This window comes from Primulina tabacum, chromosome 2 (genome assembly GCF_025594145.1).
Source record: "Primulina tabacum isolate GXHZ01 chromosome 2, ASM2559414v2, whole genome shotgun sequence".
Classification (NCBI taxonomy): Eukaryota; Viridiplantae; Streptophyta; class Magnoliopsida; order Lamiales; family Gesneriaceae; genus Primulina; species Primulina tabacum.
The window spans coordinates 49,202,489-49,224,097 of record NC_134551.1 but is presented as its reverse complement, the minus strand read 5'-3'; the positions used below and the strand labels follow the sequence as shown (position 1 = coordinate 49,224,097).

At 39.6% G+C, this 21,609-nt stretch overlaps 2 protein-coding genes across 5 annotated transcripts; one reads left to right on the top strand and one right to left on the bottom strand.

Moving 5' to 3' along the window:
* Nucleotides 1–713: 713 nt before the first annotated feature.
* On the bottom strand, nt 714–1,322 carry LOC142537820 (agamous-like MADS-box protein AGL29). The gene has a single exon (XM_075643310.1). It carries the CDS (start codon nt 1,320–1,322, stop codon nt 714–716), a length of 609 nt encoding a protein of 202 aa, XP_075499425.1.
* A 16,667-nt stretch (nt 1,323–17,989) lies between these two features.
* LOC142534314 (transcription factor bHLH144-like) lies at nt 17,990–20,955 on the top strand. Of its 4 annotated transcripts, none has more exons than XM_075641206.1 (4): nt 17,990–18,236; nt 18,736–18,870; nt 19,393–19,566; nt 19,735–20,955. In XM_075641206.1, the coding sequence occupies exon 4, from the start codon at nt 20,023–20,025 to the stop codon at nt 20,713–20,715; it is 693 nt and encodes a 230-aa protein (XP_075497321.1). In that variant the 5' UTR covers nt 17,990–18,236; nt 18,736–18,870; nt 19,393–19,566; nt 19,735–20,022; the 3' UTR covers nt 20,716–20,955. The 4 variants fall into 4 exon arrangements, with proteins under 4 accessions (XP_075497321.1, XP_075497320.1, XP_075497323.1 ...); XM_075641205.1 differs by having other exon boundaries at nt 18,730–18,870; XM_075641208.1 differs by having other exon boundaries at nt 17,990–18,241; nt 18,738–18,870.
* Nucleotides 20,956–21,609: the final 654 nt, after the last annotated feature.

Below are 21,609 nucleotides of genomic sequence, written 5' to 3'. Positions count from 1 at the left end.
TAAAAACATCTATTTTTTCGTCGACTACAGTAAAATTAAATCTCTATATAAAAGAACATTTGAAAATTTTAATTTTCTGTAAAAAAAAGAGGGAAAAAACATTTATTGTTCTATTATTTTCGAATTTACATTTTCTAGAGATACATATAATTTATTTTAGCAGAGATTTCAGCTGCAAATTTAATTCACATTGGGATCGAGTTTTAACTTTTGGTCTTTTTTTTTTCTGTGAAAGATGAACAATGCATTACTACATAAGGTCTTGATTTAAATTTACAACACTAATGATCCGAGATGGAATCTCTCCATTAAACCAATATTCATTGCTGATAACACAAAGGCTTCACATGCCGGCCGATGAGCCACACCGTTGGACAGAAATGAAAGCAGCCGATTCCAACAGAGTTTGAATATCCATTTGTGAGAACACCATTTGGGCCCTAGTCCTCGGCATAGCCATTGATGACGTCGACAGCTTGTAACGAATTTGAGAAAACACAAGTATCATTTGTGTATAACTCAGCGCCTTTCACCGATGCGGGAATCGGGATTGTAGTTTTTCATGGTCTTATACATTTATAAATAGGAAAAAATTAACTAACTTGTCATTGAATTTTATCATGTATCTTTATATAATTTCATAGCAAGAAAACAACATAGTTTTATTCATGATTAAGATTGTTCAAAGATTATGGAAACAAGTTTGCTACAGCTCATAATTTCAACCAATCCGATGGAATTGGAGATCCATTTCCATTCTCCTCCAAAAATGAAAACTTAGCATCAACTAAACGACTGGAAGAACACTCCCCAAAGCCCGACTCCGGCCGATTGATTCTCCCCACCAGCTGTTCTCGGAACCTTTCCAGTTTCTCCTTCTTCTCTTTCAATCCAGCCAAATCAACGGAGCCCAAATCCTCTATCAAAACTCGGCTCGAAAAGCTTTCGAGACCCTCTACAATCTCCTTCCCCTTCCTTTTCTTGATCTCCAGCTCCTCATTTATTTGATCACACCGATCTTTCAACTGTTGCATGTTGGTAACAGGATTGAAACTCTGCGGATTCGGCATCGGAAAATGGTTCAAGAACTGGTCTGTTACATGGTCCACGTTAGGGTTTCCGAATGAATAGGCTCTATTGCACGGGGAGAAGACGATTATGGCGATCTTGGCCGCGGACAACGTAGAAAGCTCGGTTGCCTTCTTGAACAGCCCGCTCCTTCGTTTCGAGAAGGTGACCACTCGAGCATTCTCGTCTGTTATCAGTTTCATTTCGATTTTTCTTCTCCCCAGTGATGGCCTCTTCCTTTTCGGAGGCGCCATGAGAGAAGAATTTAGCGTGGTGTGTGAAGAAGAACGACACAAAATTTATAGGCGTTTTGGTGCATGGTGAGTAAAGGCCATAATAATTGATAGAAACAAATCTTGGTTGGATTACCATAATACAACTCGGATTTTTGGAAGATTTTCCATAAATAAATGGAAAGCTTTCCAAAAACTTGACAAGGACTATTTTATTTTATTTTTTGTTCATATTTGGGTAAGTTTGTAGAGATAGAATACATTTTACTAAAATACCAAAAAAATAAAGTGTTTTGAAACTTTGTCTGAACTTATTTTTTTGGAAACATTGGGTTTTAAGTATTCAATTTAATTATATAAAATAATTTTATCAAATTTAAAATAAATTCACTATATATAGGTAAAATATATTTTGACAAATTTTTTTATATATTTTATAAATTTCATATATGTAGGTTACAATAATATTATATCGTAGATATTATGATATTAATTATGATTTAACTTTTAAAATAGTAAGAAAGAAAATGTATTTATGTAATCCATCCATCGGTATTTGAACCATTAGACAGATGGATTCTACCTGTGGCTGCACATATTCGTCTGACTAGATCTTTTGTGAAACGATCTCACGAATTTTTATCTGTGAGACGGGTCAACCTTATCAATATTCACAATAAAAAGTAATATTCTTAGTATAAAAAGTAATAATTTTTCATGGATGACCCAAATAAGATATTCGTCTCACAAAATACGACCCGTGAAACTGTCTCACACAAGTTTTTGTCTATTCATTTCTGAACAGTGGGATAGGAAATAAGATTTTATTTTTCTCTGTTTTCAGAAAATTTATTGATATTTTTATTATAAATTTTATTTTATTTTTAAATTATACTTGAAAGAAATTGTCATTATCTCATCAACAACGTAGTAATAATAATTTTTTTTTCTAAAAAAAAAAACGCGATCGAAAGAAAATTACAATCTGAAAACACATTTTCTAACAAATGGTCGGTGTTCAATTCTTTTCTTTTTGTCTGATAGATGAAAAATTGTGGGAAGGATAATTCCATTTTTCTTCGCCATTTTATATTTCATTTCTGAATGGTTGGTGCTCTTTTCTCTTAGGGGTGTATTCAATTTTAGAAATTTAATTATTTTTAATGACTTCGATAAAATTTAATAGTTTAGAGTTATTTAACATAAACTTTAATGGATCGTATACATGTTTAGTAATATCCAAATTAGACATTTGTATTCACTCTATAAAAGTTTAAATATGTTTAACAAAAATAAATTATTTGGACTAAAATTTATTCTTTTATATTTTTAAAAATACGTGGAACATTGAAATTAAATGTTCAACAAATATACTATCTCATCCAAGGATTGAGATTACACTTTCATCGATGAAATATATACTCAACATATTGTTGGAATTGTATTGTTATCATTAGTTATAATTTTAGGTAAAATATTAAGCGTTAAGATCCTATAATTAGTATTAGAGTACTCAATGTCACATGTTCGATTCTCATTGATTGCAAACTAGTATAATTATTGGAAACGAGATTATTTAGTACAATTATATTCTCTCATGTTTAGAACAGTCGAAACATAATGCTTGAACTACTGCTTGGTTTAAAAAAATTAGTGTTTTCCATAACCAAATGAATTGTTCAAAGTTTAGCCTAATTTTTGTATTTTTTAAAATCAAGTTTAGCCTAATTTATTTATTATATTTTTAAAAATACACATTAATCCAATTACTTTCATTTTGCGTGGTTGAATATTTTCCAATATCAACGGATTGAATGAATTGAAATTTAATAAAATATTTTATTGCATATTTTCATAATAAAATGCTATGAAGTAAAGGTTAGATTCTTTTATAAATACTACCGACCTTTGCACATGTCGTGACTCGCGTGTGTGTGTGTCTATGTATATATATATATATATATATATATATATATATATATATATATATATATTTTCTTGTTAATTTTTTGTTATTTTTACTTTAATGATTGTTTATAATAATTTTTATATTATGAATGTTATAACCATTTAAAAATTCAAAAATTTGGATAAAGATTAAAAGAAATATTTTAGTAGTATTAATTTTTTTTGGAAAGTGGATATGTAAAGATAAAGTAATACATAAAATTACTAAAATAAATTTTTATACTATTTTTATTAATGATAATATAGCATTTTTATTATTTTACAGGGGTATTGTTGATATTTTAAAACATGAGTATTTTTTATATTATAAAAAAAATTACCATGAAATTTTTTCAAAATTAATAATATAATATAAAAACTACACACCAAATTTTCTTTCCCAAAATACTCATTCATATGCTATTATGATGTCGTGAAAAAAAAATAAAATAAAGTGAACTAATAAAATACAAAACCATACCAACATTATAAAATTTTACATCAAATTATTAAAATTAATTTAAAGCATATATTAACGCATCAGAATGACCGATGTCCATAATCTTTCTTTGATTTAACTTCAATTTATTGAAATTCCTGCAATCCTTGGACTTAATTTTGAAACTCAATTATTATTATTTTTTGCCTAGACTACCAGTGGAATTGCAATATCACAAGTCTCCACAAATCTAATTTCTACACTAGCTAGTCTTTGCTCTTTGCCACACAAGTAGCTTTGTCAACACGGCTAACGGGACGCACCGCTCGTAACCCCGTCTATTTTATGTGGTGGGATGAACTTACCCACCAACCTAATCTATTTATTGTTAGGCGGGACGGTCCGACGACCTAACCTATTTTGACCACTCTAATAGCAAGCGACCACTCCAATAACAACTAATCAATTCGGGGATCAATCTACATAGATTAAGTGATTCTGATTTATATATTTTGTCAGATCAAAACTGTATCAAGAAAATAACGAATATGATACACATGGGGCTTAAAGAGTTTGAATTGCTGATACAAAGACAAAAAAGTTCAGACACTGAAAACTTTGGCTTGTAGAAGGGAGTATGGAATCGAACCAAACTTTCTTGAGTCATTGCTTTTGTAAATATTCTCCCCCTCTATCCATATATGCCCTTTTGGCACGTAAAAACATAGAACCTCAAATCCTTCGGTATACAAAACAATATAATAATTGATAGTTTAAAGATGAACTAATAAATATGAAATAAGATATTTGCACAAAATATGAAAATATTGGAAGATATATTCAACGGGAGCTTATATATATATATATATATATATATATATATATATATATATATATATATATTGATGTGATCCCGTTAAAATGGGTGAGCCGGGTACGGGGCTCCAACGGACCAAATCAATAATTTATAATGTTTGGGAATTTGAGTGAAGATAATGGCTTGGATCAACACCTGCAAACAAGAAAGTAACTCGTGAATGGGCGCCGGAGGGATGTCCGACGTGGCCACTCCGATGCTTAAGTCAGCAGGCTTTAGATGAACACAAGCAATATTTGAGGGAAAATATGTAAGTGCTTTTAGTTCAAAGATCACAGAATCAGTAAATGACTTTAATACCTGCTATTTATAGTGGAAGAATGGGTAGTTACCTCGATTATCACACCACCTACTAAGTCGGTTTATCATACTAGCTTCTGATGACTTCTCGGACACTCCAAACCCAAGTGGTTCTGACGGATTAGACTGCCTGTATCGATCACACTCGAGTGTGGTGCGATTCTCGAGGTGGCATGGGTAGTTGGTTACCTGGGTACCTGTATGAGAAACCGGGTGGAGGAAAAGTACCCGGGCAATTGGCTTCTGATCCGGGCTATTCAACCGATAACCCGGGTCATCATTAACCCGGAAATGGGTCACCATTAACCCGGACCTTTACAGGGGTATCACCACACATCCTAAAAATAGTCGGGCTAGAGCTTGACTCGCTGTCCCGATCAGTCATGCATGTTTACTTCAAAACATATCCCAGAGTGAATAAGAGCATTGGGTCTCTAAATATCCTGCAGAAGTGAGGAGGTGTCAGGTTTCCATATCTCTCAGGTTTTGAACATTCATCGTTTAGTACTCTCGGGAAATCCAATGAATGTCATTATGTTGCATGCGTTAACAGTGATACCGTCGAAAATTTATTCGTATTCCGAGGTAATAATGAGCCTGTTTCCTCGATATCCGTACACGTCTTTTCATCTGCCTGCTCAATTTCCTAGATTCCCTCTGATCGTCCGATTGGATTCGGATCGACGGTGGAGACTGATTCCTTCCTATATATATATATACAGTAACCCGCTTACCTATTCTCCTACATTCCATCAATTCAGTCCTCAAGAAGTGCAATGGCGGGTTCCAGTGGTTCGAAAGCTCCCGACATGGCAGCAGAGTTCATGCAAGCAGCTTTTGAGAAACGGAAAGCTGAATTGGAAGATGAAGTTTTCAAAAGATCCTCCATTACTGGGAGGAGCTGCAAGGATTTCAGCTTCTTCACGAGTGGGAGGAGGCTGTCACTCCTGAGCTGTTGGCCAAGCTTGCAAAGTATCGGGAACGCTTGCAGATTTCCGATACGCAGGACCTCTTTGAGGACGACTTCCTCCTCCAACTATTGCTTCATAAAGAGAGGAGGACGCTGCAGAAGATTGCCGACTCCGCTAGCTTTATGAAGGCATTCACTGGTAGCTCGGGGTCTTACTCTTCTCGGGATGAAGATAAGATGCCGGGGCCTCAAACCTCCCGGGCTATAGTGAGATCTTGGGTAACCCACGGGGTGCCATGATAACGCGTGCCCTTTCTTTCAACGGTCAGGAACGTTTCGTATTTCGAGGAGCCGATAAGTCTGACATTTTTAATTATTGCGTGTGTCCCGTCATATGCCTGGTACAATTTTCTAGGAAAATCGTGGTCATTCACGCATGCTTTTTAAATAAACGGCTGAGATCTTCCCCCACCGCCTATATATACTAACTAACAGGTTTTCCAAAAATTACTATCAAATTCGAAACTGCAGCGAAGCTCTTGCGAATTCTCTTCTCGAGACTCTATTTGTGCGAAATTATTTCTGGCAATCTTTCACCGCATATATCGTCGTAAGTTTTCTTTTTCTTAAAATGTCTCACTCCACTTCTTCAACCTCAGGAGCGAATGCGCGAGGCTCTCCTAGCGCTGAGTCTTCCGCACTTCGTTCCGATTCTCCCCCCTCTCCCCCACGTCGCTCCATCACCCAACCTTCTAAAAAACCAGTGGCACTTCCAACAAAACCTCTCTTTTCTAAACCTTCATCTTCTGGCCCCTCCCGGGCCCGAGCTCTTGCGAAGAACAAGGGTAAGGGTAAAGCCAAGGTCTCGAGTCCTCGGGCGGTCGAGATCCCGGGAATTCCCTGGTTCTCCTCTATGCGAAGCGCCTTACGCTCGGGGGCATATGAGGAACTCCGAGCGCTGGGCAATATTCCTTCTTCCATTTCTATCTTGATACCTGGGCCTTCTGATAGGGCCGATAACCCTCCTCCCAGGTACACAACTTTCTTTCGAGACCAGGTTAGGAATGGTCTTCGTTTTCCTGTTCATCCCTTTTATATTGATGTTGCCAAATTTTTTGGTGTACCTGTCAATCAATTTCATCTCAATTCTTTCAGGATTATGGCCTCGGCCTATGTCCTTTTTAAAATGAATAATCTTCTCATCACCCCCCTCATCCTTCACTATTATTTTTCTTGCCATTTCGGGGATAATGCATTTTCCCTTAAATCCCGGCTAAACACCCGATTCCTTGATGACATCCCTTCCTCTCAAAAGGGATGGAAAGGAAGATTTTTTTACATCCAACTCTCGGGTCCTCTACCTTGTCTAACTTGGTTTCTCCCTTCCCTTCCCCAATAACCTTCCCTTCCTCCATCCTACAAATTTGAGGAGCCTTTCCTTATGAGTCAAACCCTCGTGGAGGGACACAAATACTCCTCTTCCATCCTTATCTCAGAAGAGAACTTAGTGGCCTACGGGTTGAGTTCCCGGGCTGAGGACCCCATAGACCGGGTAATTGATGAGGTGGCTGGCTCGGGCTCTCAACCCGGTACATACTTTATCTTCTGTGCTTCCTTATTTCTTTGTCCTGTTTATTTAATGTATCATAACCCTGTCACTCCTCTATGCAGATAACTTTGAGATGCAAGCAGCTTTTGCTAAAAGGCGTGCAGCTGAGAAGGCAGCCCGAGAGAAGGAAATGGCGGCTCGCCGGGCAGCTGCGGAAGAAAAGAAACAACGGGATGCAGAAGCGGCAGCCTTGAGAGCTGAGGTGTCCCGGGAAGAACCTCCCCAGGATGGCGCTTCCCGGGCGATGACTGAGAACTCGGAGGAATCTGAAGATCTCATTCCCATCAGTCAGAGAAAACGAAAAGCTACTGCAGAACCCGAGCTGGTTATTCTCGAAGACCCTCCCGAGGGTGACCAAGGCGCCTTCCGATTTGCTCCACATCCTCCTCTCCCTCCCCAGTCCAATGAAGAACCTTGCCAAGAGCTCCCTCCAACCGACCAGCTTTCTCTGGCTAACATTTTCTTCGAGGGAGCTTCCGCCGTTGGTGTTAAACGCTTCAAGAAGGTGCTCAGCCCTGCTGAGATAGCTATCCTGAAAAGCACTCCTTCTAGTGTGAGGTTTTTGGAGGGGTCCAACCGTCTTTTGTCTGTAAGCTTTATTCTTTTATTTCTTTTCCCTCTCTCTCCCTCCCCCCTTTTTCTTTTTTAAGGTTCCTTCTTGTCCAGGCTGCCCAGATGCTAGTTTCGGCCTTTGAAGAGGTGGCGGCGGTGGCAACCAAGAAGGGTAAGCAAGCCCGGGCGGCTCAGGATATCCATGACCATCTTCAAGGAGAGATGGCCCGGGCTCAGAAGCTTCACGAGGAGACAACTGCCAGTCTCCAAGCTTCATTGGAAGCAGCTAATCAAGAGCTGGCCGCGGCTCAACTTTCTCGTGATGAGAGCATATCCCGGGAGGAGGCGTCTCAGAGGCAAACTGCGTTCCTGGCATCTCGGATTAGCTATCTCGAGGATTGATAAGGCCAAATCTTACAAAGATTTTAGGGATTTGATTTGATAATATTTGTCCTTATCTAGACTTTTTATCCCTAATCATATGCTTAATTGAATTAATAATTGTAGATTTAAATAAAATAGGAAAAATGATTAAACTTGGAAATAAAATAAATCTACAAGACTAGAAAGAAAGAAAATACCAAAGGAAAAGAAATAAAATATTCTTATATTTTATTATCTTGATATTATTGAAGTTTTGATAAAGATTGAGTCTCATATTTGAAAATAAAATCTACAATCTTATTTACAAGGGTTAAGTTTGAGATGAGCTTAAAAAGAAATTGGAGGATTAGGCCCATGAAGAATTATAAAAAGCAGAGTACGTGAGCAGAAGAGGAGAGGCGCAAAACAAAAGAAAAAAACCAGCGCGGAAGGGAGAGAAGAGAGGAGAGAAGAGAGAAGCGTATAGAGGGAAGAGACGGAAGAAGGCATCGCAGAAGGAGAGGGAAGGAAAAGAACAGAACGTACAGGAAGAAAGAAGCGCAGAAGACCGCGGAAGAAAGGAACAGAAGCTACTGTGACAAAAGCTGGAGGAATTCCTCACACACGCCTAAATCACAGAGAATTCCTCTTATTTATTTCTTTCTTTTGTTTTTTTCTATGAACTTAAATATGACTTTTCACTTCTATTTTGAATTCATGGAATAATTTTCTTTAGGCTAAGAACACAATAGGACCAAACAATACTTTATTTGATATTTGTTTTATTTTCATTATATTATTTTTCTAGATTTTAATTATTGATTGATGTTAGTTTAATATTTCTTGTTAATAGCCTGATCAACTATTTACATGTATGTTGATTAATCACGAATCGGAAGATGATTGATTAAATATAGCAACAAAGACGTCATCAACACATGGTTAAACTGACTAGAAATAGTATTCGATTTCAGTGTGCGGTTTTAGGTGAAAACTGAAATTCCACGAAGATTTAATGCATTTAAATCTAATTAAATTCAATTAGAAATAATTGGACTGTTAGACTTAAATAGGTTTATTAACTCGAGGAATCGTTTAATAAATAAATTTGGGGATTTCACCGTGATTGTCAAGAATTAAATAATTAATTGAATTTAAACACGTGTCAACATAGTAGAATTTGGTACCGTTGTGTGTCTTAGTTATTTATTTGAATTTGAATCCCTCCTTTGATATTTGAATCCGTCGTTTTAATTGATATTATTTTATTTAATATTTTGGATTAATAATCCACATATCATCTTTTTATTTATTTTGTCTAGCTTAAGTTAAGTGATAAATATTCTAGTAATTAAATATTAGTCTCTGTGGGATCGATACTTGGACTCATCATCCATTTACTATAACTTGACCTAGTCCGCTTGCTAGATTTATTCCCAACCGAAATCGTCGGTCAAGGATGAGGCCAGTGCCCAGCAACATCGAGCCGAAATTGCTGAGGATAAGCTTAGACTTCTTCAGCTGACCCATGAAGAATGGAGGACTATTTTCCTTCAATCGGCGGAATTCCAAGCAGCTGTTGAAGATAGGGCATACAAATACTTTACGATTGACTTTGAGAAATGCCAGGAGCAATTTGAGGAGATAGGTCTGATTCCAACAGATAAGGAGGGCTTTCCCGATATTGATAAGGCCATTGCTTCCCTTCCCCAAGATGATGCTATCGAGAAAGAGACTGAGAAGACTCCCGGGGAATCCGGAGAACCATCAGGGCAGCAGACTTTAGAATAGGCTTGTAATTTATTATGTATTTTTTCCTTTGTATTTCTTGCCTTTGAACTTTTGTAAGGAAATGTTGATTTCTTTCCATCGCTGTGCCTTTTTCCATATGGTTTTTGACAATTTTTCCGCAACCCGGGTAATGCAATAACTTATGAATATTTCTTAATAGGAGAAAACGGTAATTTCAATCAAATACCCGGGGTCCCGGTCCATACGTTAAATAAGTAGCTTAACTAATACTCCAAATGTAGAAATTTAAACCTGAACTCAAAAGGAGTATTTCTTGGATTCCACAAACCAGGGTGTAGTGCCCTGAGCTTTTAAGAAACGAGGTTCGGAGCCTTGGGCCGGGGATCATGTCCCGTGACTTGGAAATGGTCGAGGTGTGGTGCCCCGAGCCAGAGTGTAGTGCCCTGGGCTTTTTAAGAACCAAGGTACGGAGCCTTGGGCCGGGGATCATGTCCCGGGACTTGGGAATGGTCGAGGTACGGTGCCCCGAGCCAGGGTGTAGTGTCCTAGGGCTTTTTAAGAACCAAGGTACGGAGCCTTGGGCCGGGATCATGTCCGGGACTTGGGAATGGTCGAGGTGTGGTGCCCCGAGCCAGGGTGTGGTGCCCTGTGCTTTTTAAGAACCATGGTACGGAGCCTTGGGCCGGGGATCATGTCTCGGGACTTGGGAATGGTCGAGGTGCGGTGCCCCAAGCCAGGGTGTAGTGTCCTGGGCTTTTTAAGAACCAAGGTACGGAGCCTTGGGCCGGGGATCATGTCTCGGGACTTGGGAATGGTCGAGGTGCGGTGCCCCGAGCTAGGGTGTAGTGTCCTGGGCTTTTTAAGAACCAAGGTACGGAGCCTTGGGCCGGGGATCATGTCCCGGGACTTGGGAATGGTCGAGGTGCGGTGCCCCGAGCCAGGGTGTAGTGCCCTGGGCTTTTTAAGAACTAAGGTACGGAGCCTTGGGCTGGGGATCATGTCCCGGGACTTGGGAATGGTCGAGGTGCGGTGCCCCGAGCCAGGGTGTAGTGCCCTGGGCTTTTTAAGAACCGGGCCATAGCAGCTCCCGAGATATAATAACAAACGCAATACTCTGAGAAAATATATTTTTTATTGATTTCTTCCATCAAACAATTACATCTATTATGTATAGTACTTCTTTAAGTTAAACACATTCCAAGGCCTTTTGAGGGGACGTCCCTGCGCATCTTCTAAATAAAAGGATCCCGAGTTGACTTTCCGAGTGATTTTATAAGGTCCTTCCCATCAGGCTTCCAGCTTCCCAACTTCCCCAGCAGGGTTGACTTTTTTCATGACTAAATCCCCAACTTGGAAGTCCCGGATGCGGACCTTCTTGTTATATGATTTCATCACCCGACTTCTGTATGCCTCCATTCGAATAAATGCCATGTTCCTTTTTTCTTCTATTAAGTCTAATTCCATGGCCCTGCTCTGGTCATTGTCCTCCGGGTAAGATTCTACCCGGGAAGAAGTCTGTCTGATCTCTACTGGAAGAACTGCTTCAGAACCATATACCAAACTGAAGGGAGTTTCTTGAGTAGGTGCCCGGGGAGTAGTTCTGTAAGCCCATATAACACTAGGTAACTCCTCCACCCAATTCTTTCCTTTACCTTGAAGTCTTGCTTTTAATACTTGCACAATGATTCTATTGACAACTTCTGTTTGACAATTGGCTTGAGGATATGCAACAGAGGTAAAAGATTGAGTGATTTTCATTTCCTGGCACCATGACGTAATTCCTTTACCTTGAAATTGTCTTCCATTGTCCGAGATTATTCTCCTGGGCATACCGAACCGGCACACAATGTTCTTCCACAAGAATTTCAATACTTCCTGCTCGGTGATTTTTGCTAAAGGCTCAGCTTCAACCCACTTGGAAAAGTAGTCAACAGCTACTAGTAAGAAATTTTTCTGAGCCCGGGCAACCGAAAAAGGACCCACAATATCCATGCCTCATTGATCAAAAGGGCAGGATGCCCAAATAGGCTTCATGAGAGTGGCGGGGCTGTAGCTGAAATTCGAATGATGCTGACAGCCCTCACAAATCTGGACCAAACGAGCAGAATCTTGTTTTAAGGTGGGCCACCAGAATCCAGCAAGCATTGTTTTTCGAGTTAAAGACATTCCTCCGAGGTGCTCGACACAACACCCCTCATGAATCTCTCGGAGAACATAATCCACCTCTTTTTCATTTAAACACTTCAAAAGCGGTCCTTGGAATGATCTTCTCTACAAAATTTTATTTAAGAGAACAAACCTGGGAGCTTGCCTTTTGATCTTCTGAGCTCGGGCTTTATCCTCAGGGAGCTTATGGTTCGTAATGTACGCGATCAGCGGTGTCATCCATGAATCTTCAGGCAGGAGTGATGCTTCTTCCTCCGTAGAGAGAACCAGCCGAGTAATATGCAGCACCTCCCGGGTATTAACTTCTGATAAAGAAGCGGCCATTTTGGCCAAAGCGTCTGCCTCACTGTTTTCTTCCCGGGGTATTTGTTCAATACTCCAATCCATGAAGCTTTCTGCTTGGGCTCGAATGAGCTGTAAATATTTAAGCATCCTGTCATCCTTAACCTCATAAATGCCCTTTATTTGTTGAGTGATGAGCTGTGAATCAGAATATAGAATAATCCGAGAAGCTCCAACTTCCCGGGCAGCTCGAATACCTGCAAGAACAGCCTCATACTCAGCTTCATTGTTGGTTATCCGGGAATCAATTCTTAATGCTAACTTGACCTTTTCTCCCAGGGGAGACACTAACACCACCCCTACTCCGCACCCCACCAGGCTAGATGCCCCATCCACTGATACTTTCCATACCTCCTCCTCGCTGGGCTGGATCATTTCAGATAAGAAATCTGACAAAGCCTGCGCTTTAATGGCCACTCGGGGCTTGTACTCGATGTCAAATTCACCCAACTCTACTGTCCATTTTATCATTCGCCCGGATACTTCAGAGTGAGTCATGATCCTACCCAGAGGACTATTGGTAAGAACAATAACCTGATGTGACAGAAAGTAAGGTCTTAGCTTCCGGGCGGTCATGACCAGGGCCAAAGCAATTTTCTCCACTTCGCTATACCGGAGTTCGGGCCCCCTCAGAGCATGGCTGACATAATAGACAGGTTTTTGATCAGTTCCTTCCTCTTTTATTAGAACAGAGCTGATAGCATACTCTGTAGTGGATAGGTAGACATATAATTTTTCTCCAGGTTCTGGTTTCACCAACACCGGGAGCCCGGCAAGATGAATTTTCAAGTCCTGGAAGGCCTGTTCACATTTCTCATCCCATCCGAATTGCTGGGCCTTCCTTAAGACTTGAAAAAAAGGATAACTCCGGTGTGCTGATCGGGAAATAAATCTGGAAAGGGAAGCAATTCTCCCAGTTAGCTTTTGTACCTCCTTGACAGATCAGGGAGATGACATACTTAGCACAGATTTGACTTTCTCTTGATTCACCTCGATCCCTCGGTCTGTCACAATGAATCCCAAGAATTTGCCACTCTTCACGCCAAAAATACACTTGGCAGGATTAAGCTTGATTCCATAATGCATGAGAGTCGCAAAAGTTTCTTCTAGATCACTAATAAAGCTGGCACCCTCCCGAGATTTGGATAGAATATCATCCACATAGAATTTCACATTCCGTCCCAGGTGCTTCTCAAAGACTTTATCCATCAGACGCTGGTAAGTAGCCCCTGCATTCTTCAACCCGAAAGGCATTACAATATAACAAAATGTACCTCCCGAGGTGATGAAGCTGGCTTTGTCTTGATCCTTTTTAGCCAGAGGGATTTGATTGTACCCCTGGTATGCGTCCAGATCGCGGAAGTCTACACACATGCGCCACCTCCCGGTAGATTTGGGTACCAAGACCACATTCGAAAGCCATGTGGGAAATTGAATTTCTCGAATGTGGCCAGCTTTCAGAAGCTCCTTAATTTGCGCATCAATCACTTTGTCCTTTTCAGAGCCAAAGTGCCTCTTTTTTTGTTTTACTGGGTGAGATCCCGGGAGGATGTTCAATTGATGTTCTGCTATCAAGGGAGAAATCCATGTCAACTCTTGTTGGGACCAAGCAAACACACGAATATTAGTTTTTAAACAATGAATCAGACTGACCCGAGTGGATATACTGAGATCTCGGGCCACCCGGATTTGCTGGCCTGGTCCGATTTCTATTACTTCTTGTTCTTCTTCTGCCACAAAATGCACCTCTCCTCTCCCCATCGTTCTTTCCCCGTCCACCCTTGCCTTCTTCCGATTCCTTCCTTGTTCTACTCTGATCAGCCCGGACTGCCTCCACATAGTATTTTCGAGAGGATGGTTGATCTCCTCGAACTTCTCCCACCCGAGCTCCTACTGGAAATTTTATCTTTTGGTGGTATGTGGATGCTACGGCTCTCAATTCGTTCATAGCCGATCTCCCCAAAATGATATTATATGATGACGGGAAATCCACTACGGTGAATGAAGTCATCACCGTCCTCTTAAGATCCTGAGAACCCAAGGTTAATGGCAACATGATCTCCCCTTCCGGGTAAACCATATGGCCAGCAAAACCAAAGAGGGCAGTCTCTACAGCCTCTAGGTGGTAGCCCTGCAAATCCATCTGTACAAAGGCATCTTTAAAAATTACATTTACAGAGCTGCCTGAGTCCACAAAGACCCGTAGAATATCATAATTCGTCACTCGGGCTTGGATCACCAAGGCGTCGTTGTGGGGCAGATTCACCCCTCTCAAATCTTCCGGGCCAAAACTAATGATCGCCTCATTCCTTCTTGCTCCCTCTACCTCCAAACATTCCCTCCTGCTTCTCCCCTTCCTTGCCCGGTTAGAGTCTCCATCAGTAGAGCCTCCTAATATCATTTTGATCATTCCTGTGGCAGGGGGCGAATTCTTTTTTCTCTCGGGCTCAGGCTCCCTTCTTCTACTGGGCTCAATCCTCGGGATATTCCTCACACTTCTTCCTCGGGCGCTGGATCCTGGTGGCCGAGATGTCCAAGGTGGCACTCTCGGCCTCTGGCTATTGTTACTGGGTCCCGGGATGGAGGGTGAGACATAATTCCCCTTTAGTGCCTTGCAGTTTTCAGTGTTATGGTGGCATACTTTGTGAAAAGAGCAAAATCCACTCTTTTTTGGCCGGGATAACTAATGATCCGGGGCCAAATCTCTGCTGCACTCCTGCACTTCCCTCTCCCGAGCAATTTTCAGAGGCACGTTGTGAGAAAAATGCCATGTATTGCCTCTTTTCTGTCCCCTCTCCTCGGGCTTAGACATCCGGTCTTCTTTTTCCTTCCTCACAGCCTCCCTCTTCTGTTTCTGGGCCTCCTCCATATTGATATATTTTTCTGCTCGCGACAATAGATCCTCGAAATATCCCGGCACCTTCTTAGTCAGTGACTTGAAGAACTCACCCTCTCTCAAACCCTGAGTGAATGCAGTAGTCTTTGTTTCAGTGGCGCAAGTAGGGACGTCTAGGGCCACTCTGTTGAATCTTCTGATATAGGCCCTTAAACTCTCTTCTGGGTTCTGCTTAACTTCAAAAAGACTATAAGCAGTCTTTTTGTACTTTTTACTGCTGCTAAAATGGTGTAAAAAAACCTTCTGGAAGTCTCCAAAGGAACTGATACTTTGGGAAGTCAAGCCTTCGAAGCACCTCTGAGCTGAATCCACCAGTGTTGTTAGGAACAATTTGCACTTGATTCTATCAGTGTAACAGTGCAACATGGCCATATTTTCAAACCTGGCCAGGTGTTCCTCCGGGTCTGCATTGCCATCATAGTCTTTCACCTTCGCAGATTTGAAATTTCCAAGAAGAGGCTCCCGGACGATGATATCAGAAAATGGGCATCCTCTCGGGACTGCCCGGGCAACGCTCCGTCTTTCCAACTGTCCTTCCAAGACCTTCATCTTCTGCCTTAATTCCAACAATTCCTCTGCCACGGTAGGAGATTTGGACCCAGCGCTGGATCCCTCGTCTTCTCCTACCATCTCGTTATCCCTCCTTCCTTGCCCCTGCCCCTGCTCCTGCTCCTGCTCAAATCCCTGATCACGTCCCTGTTTATCGCCAGGTGATGTGACAGGGTGAGAGACTTCCTTCCTGGCCATAGCTAGCACAACGGCACCGGCCATCATTTTCTTTAACTTTTCAGGGGTCAGGGTAATGAGGTTTGTTCCAATGTTATTAACATCAGCTTGTCTTGAAGTTTGTCCCCCATCACCCTGGGCGTGAGAATTACCCTGGTTGGTTCTTCTCGTACGAGCCATATCAACGTCTCGAACTCAGTGATTTCCCACAGACGGCGCCAATGATGTGATCCCGTTAAAATGGGTGAGCTGGGTACGGGGCTCCAACGGACCAAATCAATAATTTATAATGTTTGAGAATTTGAGTGAAGATAATGGCTTGGATTAACACCTGCAAACAAGAAAGTAACTCGTGAATGAGCGCCGGAGGGATGTCCGACGTGGCCACTTCGATGCTTAAGTCAGCAGGCTTTTAGATGAACACAAGCAATATTTGAGGGAAAATATGTAAGTGCTTTTAGTTCAAAGATCTCAGAATCAGTAAATGACTTTAATACCTGCTATTTATAGTGGAAGAATGGGTAGTTACCTCGATTATCACACCACCTACTAAGTCGGTTTATCATACTAGCTTCTGATGACTTCTCGGACACTCCAAACCCAAGTGGTTCTGACGGATTAGACTGCCTGTATCGATCACACTCGAGTGTGGTGCGATTCTCGAGGTGGCCTGGGTAGTTGTTTACCTGAGTACCTGTATGAGAAACCGGGTGGAGGAAAAGTACCCGGGCAGTTGGCTTCTGATTCGGACTATTCAACCGATAACCCGGGTCATTATTAACCCGGAAATGGGTCACCATTAATCCTGGACCTTTACAGGGGTATCATATATATGTATAGTTTTGCCGATTGACATCACAAGAGGAAAGAATGAGAATATTAGATTATGACATATGTCTGAGCTCACCTCTATCTTCGTCTATATTCGTCAATACAGTGACGCTCATATATTAGATATATAATATAGATTTTTTATTATATATAATAAATAAGTGTCAACTAATTATATAAAATTATATATATATAATTGAAAAATGCATCATCATATGTTAATTTTGACATTTGAGATACGAACGAATCTAGATAATATATATAAAAACTAGCTATTAGTATCTGCTTCTTTTTCTTTTAGCCCAAACAATTAGACATTGGTTGGTGGCGTAATATTATATACCCGCATGATTCACAGGACACGTATTTCAACGAACGAGCATTGAATCAAATCAAATTCTTTATTTATGTATTTGTATTTCATCTACGCTGTTTGTTAGAGTAGGTCTTTTGTACGACAGTCTCACGAATCTTTATATGTGAGATGAGTCAACCATAACGATATTCACAATAAAAAATAATAATCTTGACATATAAAATAATATTTTTTCATGGAGGACCCAAAAAAGAGATCCGTTTCACAAAATACGAACCGTGAGACCAGTTTCACACAAGTTTTTGCCTTGTTATTAATAATTAGAATAATGAAATTTGAAAATATTTTTCGTACAAATATCAATCAAAATTTTCATAAGTATTTTGTGAGACAGTTTCACATATTTGTGAGATGAGTTAATTTTGTTCATAGTTTATTATGATAACTAATAATTTTAATATAAAAAATAATATTTTTTTATCGATAATTTAAATAAATAGTTTCGTGATACGTGTGTCTCACGATTTTTTTTTAATGATTTTCATAAGCGTAATTAAAAATTAAAATTAAATTTAAAAATGTTTTTACGATTTCCAACAGTAGATACTGCATTTTGTCAAACCTCGTGAAGGCCTACCTTTTTTAACTTCACGCGTGCTCCCTCATCCGACGGTCAGCAAGCCGGCCGCTTTACCCGGAAAGCCCATCATCTTCCTCAATCCTACGGTCCTTATTCTTCTCCTTTGACTCCGATCCTCGTTCCCTCCACCTCCAACTAATAAAGTCATTATCATCATTCATCAGTCCCCTACACTTATCTTTCTCGGCAGATCTTCTTCTACCATTCTCTGAGTCTCGGATTATCTTCCCAAGTCACGAACTTGTTTGGGTTTTGCTTTCTTCTTGTGGGTATTGTCAAAGCGAGATCTTTTTGCTTTCCTTTCAGCTTTTACAGTTGCTTGAATTTGTTTAATTTCTTGAATTGGTGTTTACTGAAGCATTTCTTGCTCGAATTTGTTTAATTTGGTGATTTTCAAAAGGGTTTTTATTGTTTCTCTCATATTCCCAGATTTAGTGATTTGTTCCTTGCAGTTTTCTTGGAAAGATATTTCTGGGAACTGCAAGTTTGGATTTTTCTTGATATTGTGTATTCTTAAATGAACAGGAGTATTTCATTTTAGTAGGATTTCTGAACTGTAGATTTTGGTTCATCTTGCGACGACTTGGATCTGCGATGTTTGTGATCTTGTGTACTCTTTTTTTTTCCTGGTTGCTAATTTATGTTAGAAATTTAACTCTTTGCTTGAACAGTTTAGTTTGTTTTCAAGGTTAAGCTTTCGACTAATTGCTTTCAACATCGATTCTTTTTAATCTTCATAACATTTATTTTACCTTATGGTAGTAACAGAGGTTTGGGTCAAATTTTACATTCGTTTGTGCTGAAGAAGTTGATCAACATGCCGTGGGGTTCTCCATTTTATTCTGGGAAGTGTGTTAGATTCGATGTGTTCTTTCGCTTTATTCTGTAATTGGGTTTAATCTGGTGAGTTATCCTCTCTGTTGGTCGCTTTCAAAGAATGCATGCTTATACTTTTTATTTGAATGGATGAACTAATCAGGGGAACTAGTGCTTGAAAAGTTACTTCGTCTGTGTATTTATATTTATTACACAAATGTTTTCTAGTTATTTTTCTGAGCAGTTTAATGGAGACGTGTGCTTTCTGTGTTTAGTTTAGCTATTTAGTTACCATTTACTTTATGTATGATGTATTTGGAAATCAGTTACACGAAATATTACATTAGAATTGAGATGGAATGCTTCTTATTTTAACTCCCAGGTCTTGAATTCTTGATCCTATTATTTCAAACATTTTACTCCTCGGACTTATAAATTTGTCAAAACTCTGAATCTGTAAACATGTCTTTGATTATGTAGGCCTTATGTTTTTTCAACTTTTGTAGTTTTACTTCGATTTGTGAAACAATAGTTTGTATCTTCAGTTGTTTTTTAATTGTTGTTTTCGTTCTTTTTTCATAAACTTACATGATTTTTGAATTTTTGCAGGCCAGCTTTGCGACGGTTTTGTATTACTTGTACTGTAACACTTGCGCCTTTTCGTTGGAGTGAGAATGCACATTGAAGTTTTCCGAAAACAATATCATCCCATCAAAAAACTACGAAAATATTACCATGAGCGCTGGAAGCATAGCTTTCCACCAATTGATGCAAGTTTGCCAGGTGATTGCTTCAAGTTTGCGACATATACATGCTTGTATCCTTTTCTCTATAGTTTATTGTTTGTTGTTCACAGGTAGAACAGGCTTTAAGAATATGTGTGAGCCCAACCAGAACTTATGGTGGTTCAAAAATATGGTTACTAGTTCTTACTTTAACTTTTTATTGCAGGCTGAATACTTCCGTCAGTTGCTTAAACCTGTGACGTAGTCATGCTTGTAGGAAGTGTTTGAATATAGGGAAATTGTTCAATTTAGTACTTGCCAAGTGCTTGAAACACAAGAACTGTTAAATCTGACTCCATACTGTGCTGGTATATGGATCCGCCATAGATTTACCATAAACCTGTGGCAAATTTTCATTTTTGCAAGATCGCTTTTAATTTAAATTTCAACTATCGACCTCTTTTGGAATCTGCAAATTTATTTTTCCTTGGAACTTTTTTGAAAACTGCTACTCATGCCTGGAGACCATCCAAACTTACCCGCCTATCCTATTCTCCCTCTTCCTGGTCAATCGAGCTATTACATGCAACGTGGTCATACGACGTCTGCCCTCTTTAATGGGAAATTTATTCCTTTACATAATGTTGACATCCAAACTTCTGATGCTTGCCCAAAAAAATTTGTCATCTTTGATCGAACACATGATAGAAGCCAGATCATGTTCCATCCCAATTTAAGCTTTAAACTCTTTCATCCTGGACGTGACGTTGCGGCATCGATCTTCCAAGACAACTTGGACGCCAAATATTCAAACAACGAGAGAGAAAATATGTCTCCTTTGAAAGAAGATTCAGATGATATCGATGCGCTTCTGAGCACAGAATATGATGAATATGATGACAACTACGATGATGATATGGTGAGCACAGCACGGACAGAAGCAATCTACAGGTGCGACTCTCCTGATTCGTGCTCCAACTATAAGCCACTTTCCATGAAAAGTAGACCCCATTTCTTAAAATCTTCTGGAAGTCATTGCCACGGAAAGAAGCGTCACAGGACAAGAAAGATGGTCAATGCATTGAAAGGAATAGTTCCTGGTGCCGATCACATGAGTACTGTAGATGTTCTTGAGGAAGCTGTTCGTTACCTCAAGGTACTCAGGGTAGAAGTGCAGAAGCTGGGAACGGGAAGTTCTGAAGGCTGAATCCAGAATCATCATTTGAATTTTCTATGCCTTGGTTCTGTGCCTATCTGCTGTTAACCCTTCAGCAGAAGGTTCTCTTGTAGGAGGTTCGGTACTTTGAATCTGTGTATTCTCACGTACTTCTTTAAGTTTTGATATTAAGTATGCATCTGTTCAAATTGCTCAACATGTATTTCTGATACTCGTTTCTTTGTGTGATCCAATAAACGGTGAATTCTACTACTTGAACATCAATTGTAATTTTTGTGTTCATTTTCATCTTGCTGAAAAATGGGATTATCAGTCCAGCTTATTTGAAGCTATCCCCTTAGATGCAAACCTAACATTGAGGAAAAAGTTGCTCTGTTTAATTATTTTTTTGGTGTGTACGGTTTGAATTTGGTGAATCGACCCAATTCTGATTGGATATATTTTCATGTTTATTGTGACTAGCCAAAAATCTTGCCCATGGATGTGAGCGTACATAGAGATGTAAGGAACCAAATTCAGTCAAATATTAGTGAAAATTGAATGCTTGAATTCGGTTTGAATTAAGTATATTCAAGTTCGATTCAAAACTCAAAATGTTGAAAAATTTTGGTTTGACTTCGGCTTGAATGGAAGCCCGAGTTCAATTCGAAATTTTCGAACTTATTTGCGAGTTATTGTTTGGATATTAAAGTTCGAAAATGAATGTCTGAAGTTTGAAATGTATATATATTTAATATATAATTATATTATAATAATAAAATATTAATGTTTGTGAGCCATTTGCGAAGTATTGAACAAATAATTTTGGCTCGCGTACGACTCGAAAATAGTTCGAACAAGTTCGAGTTCGATAAATTCGAATACAAATCAAATATTTATTGAGTCGACTCGAAAAGTTCGCAAACCGGTTTAATTCGTTTACAG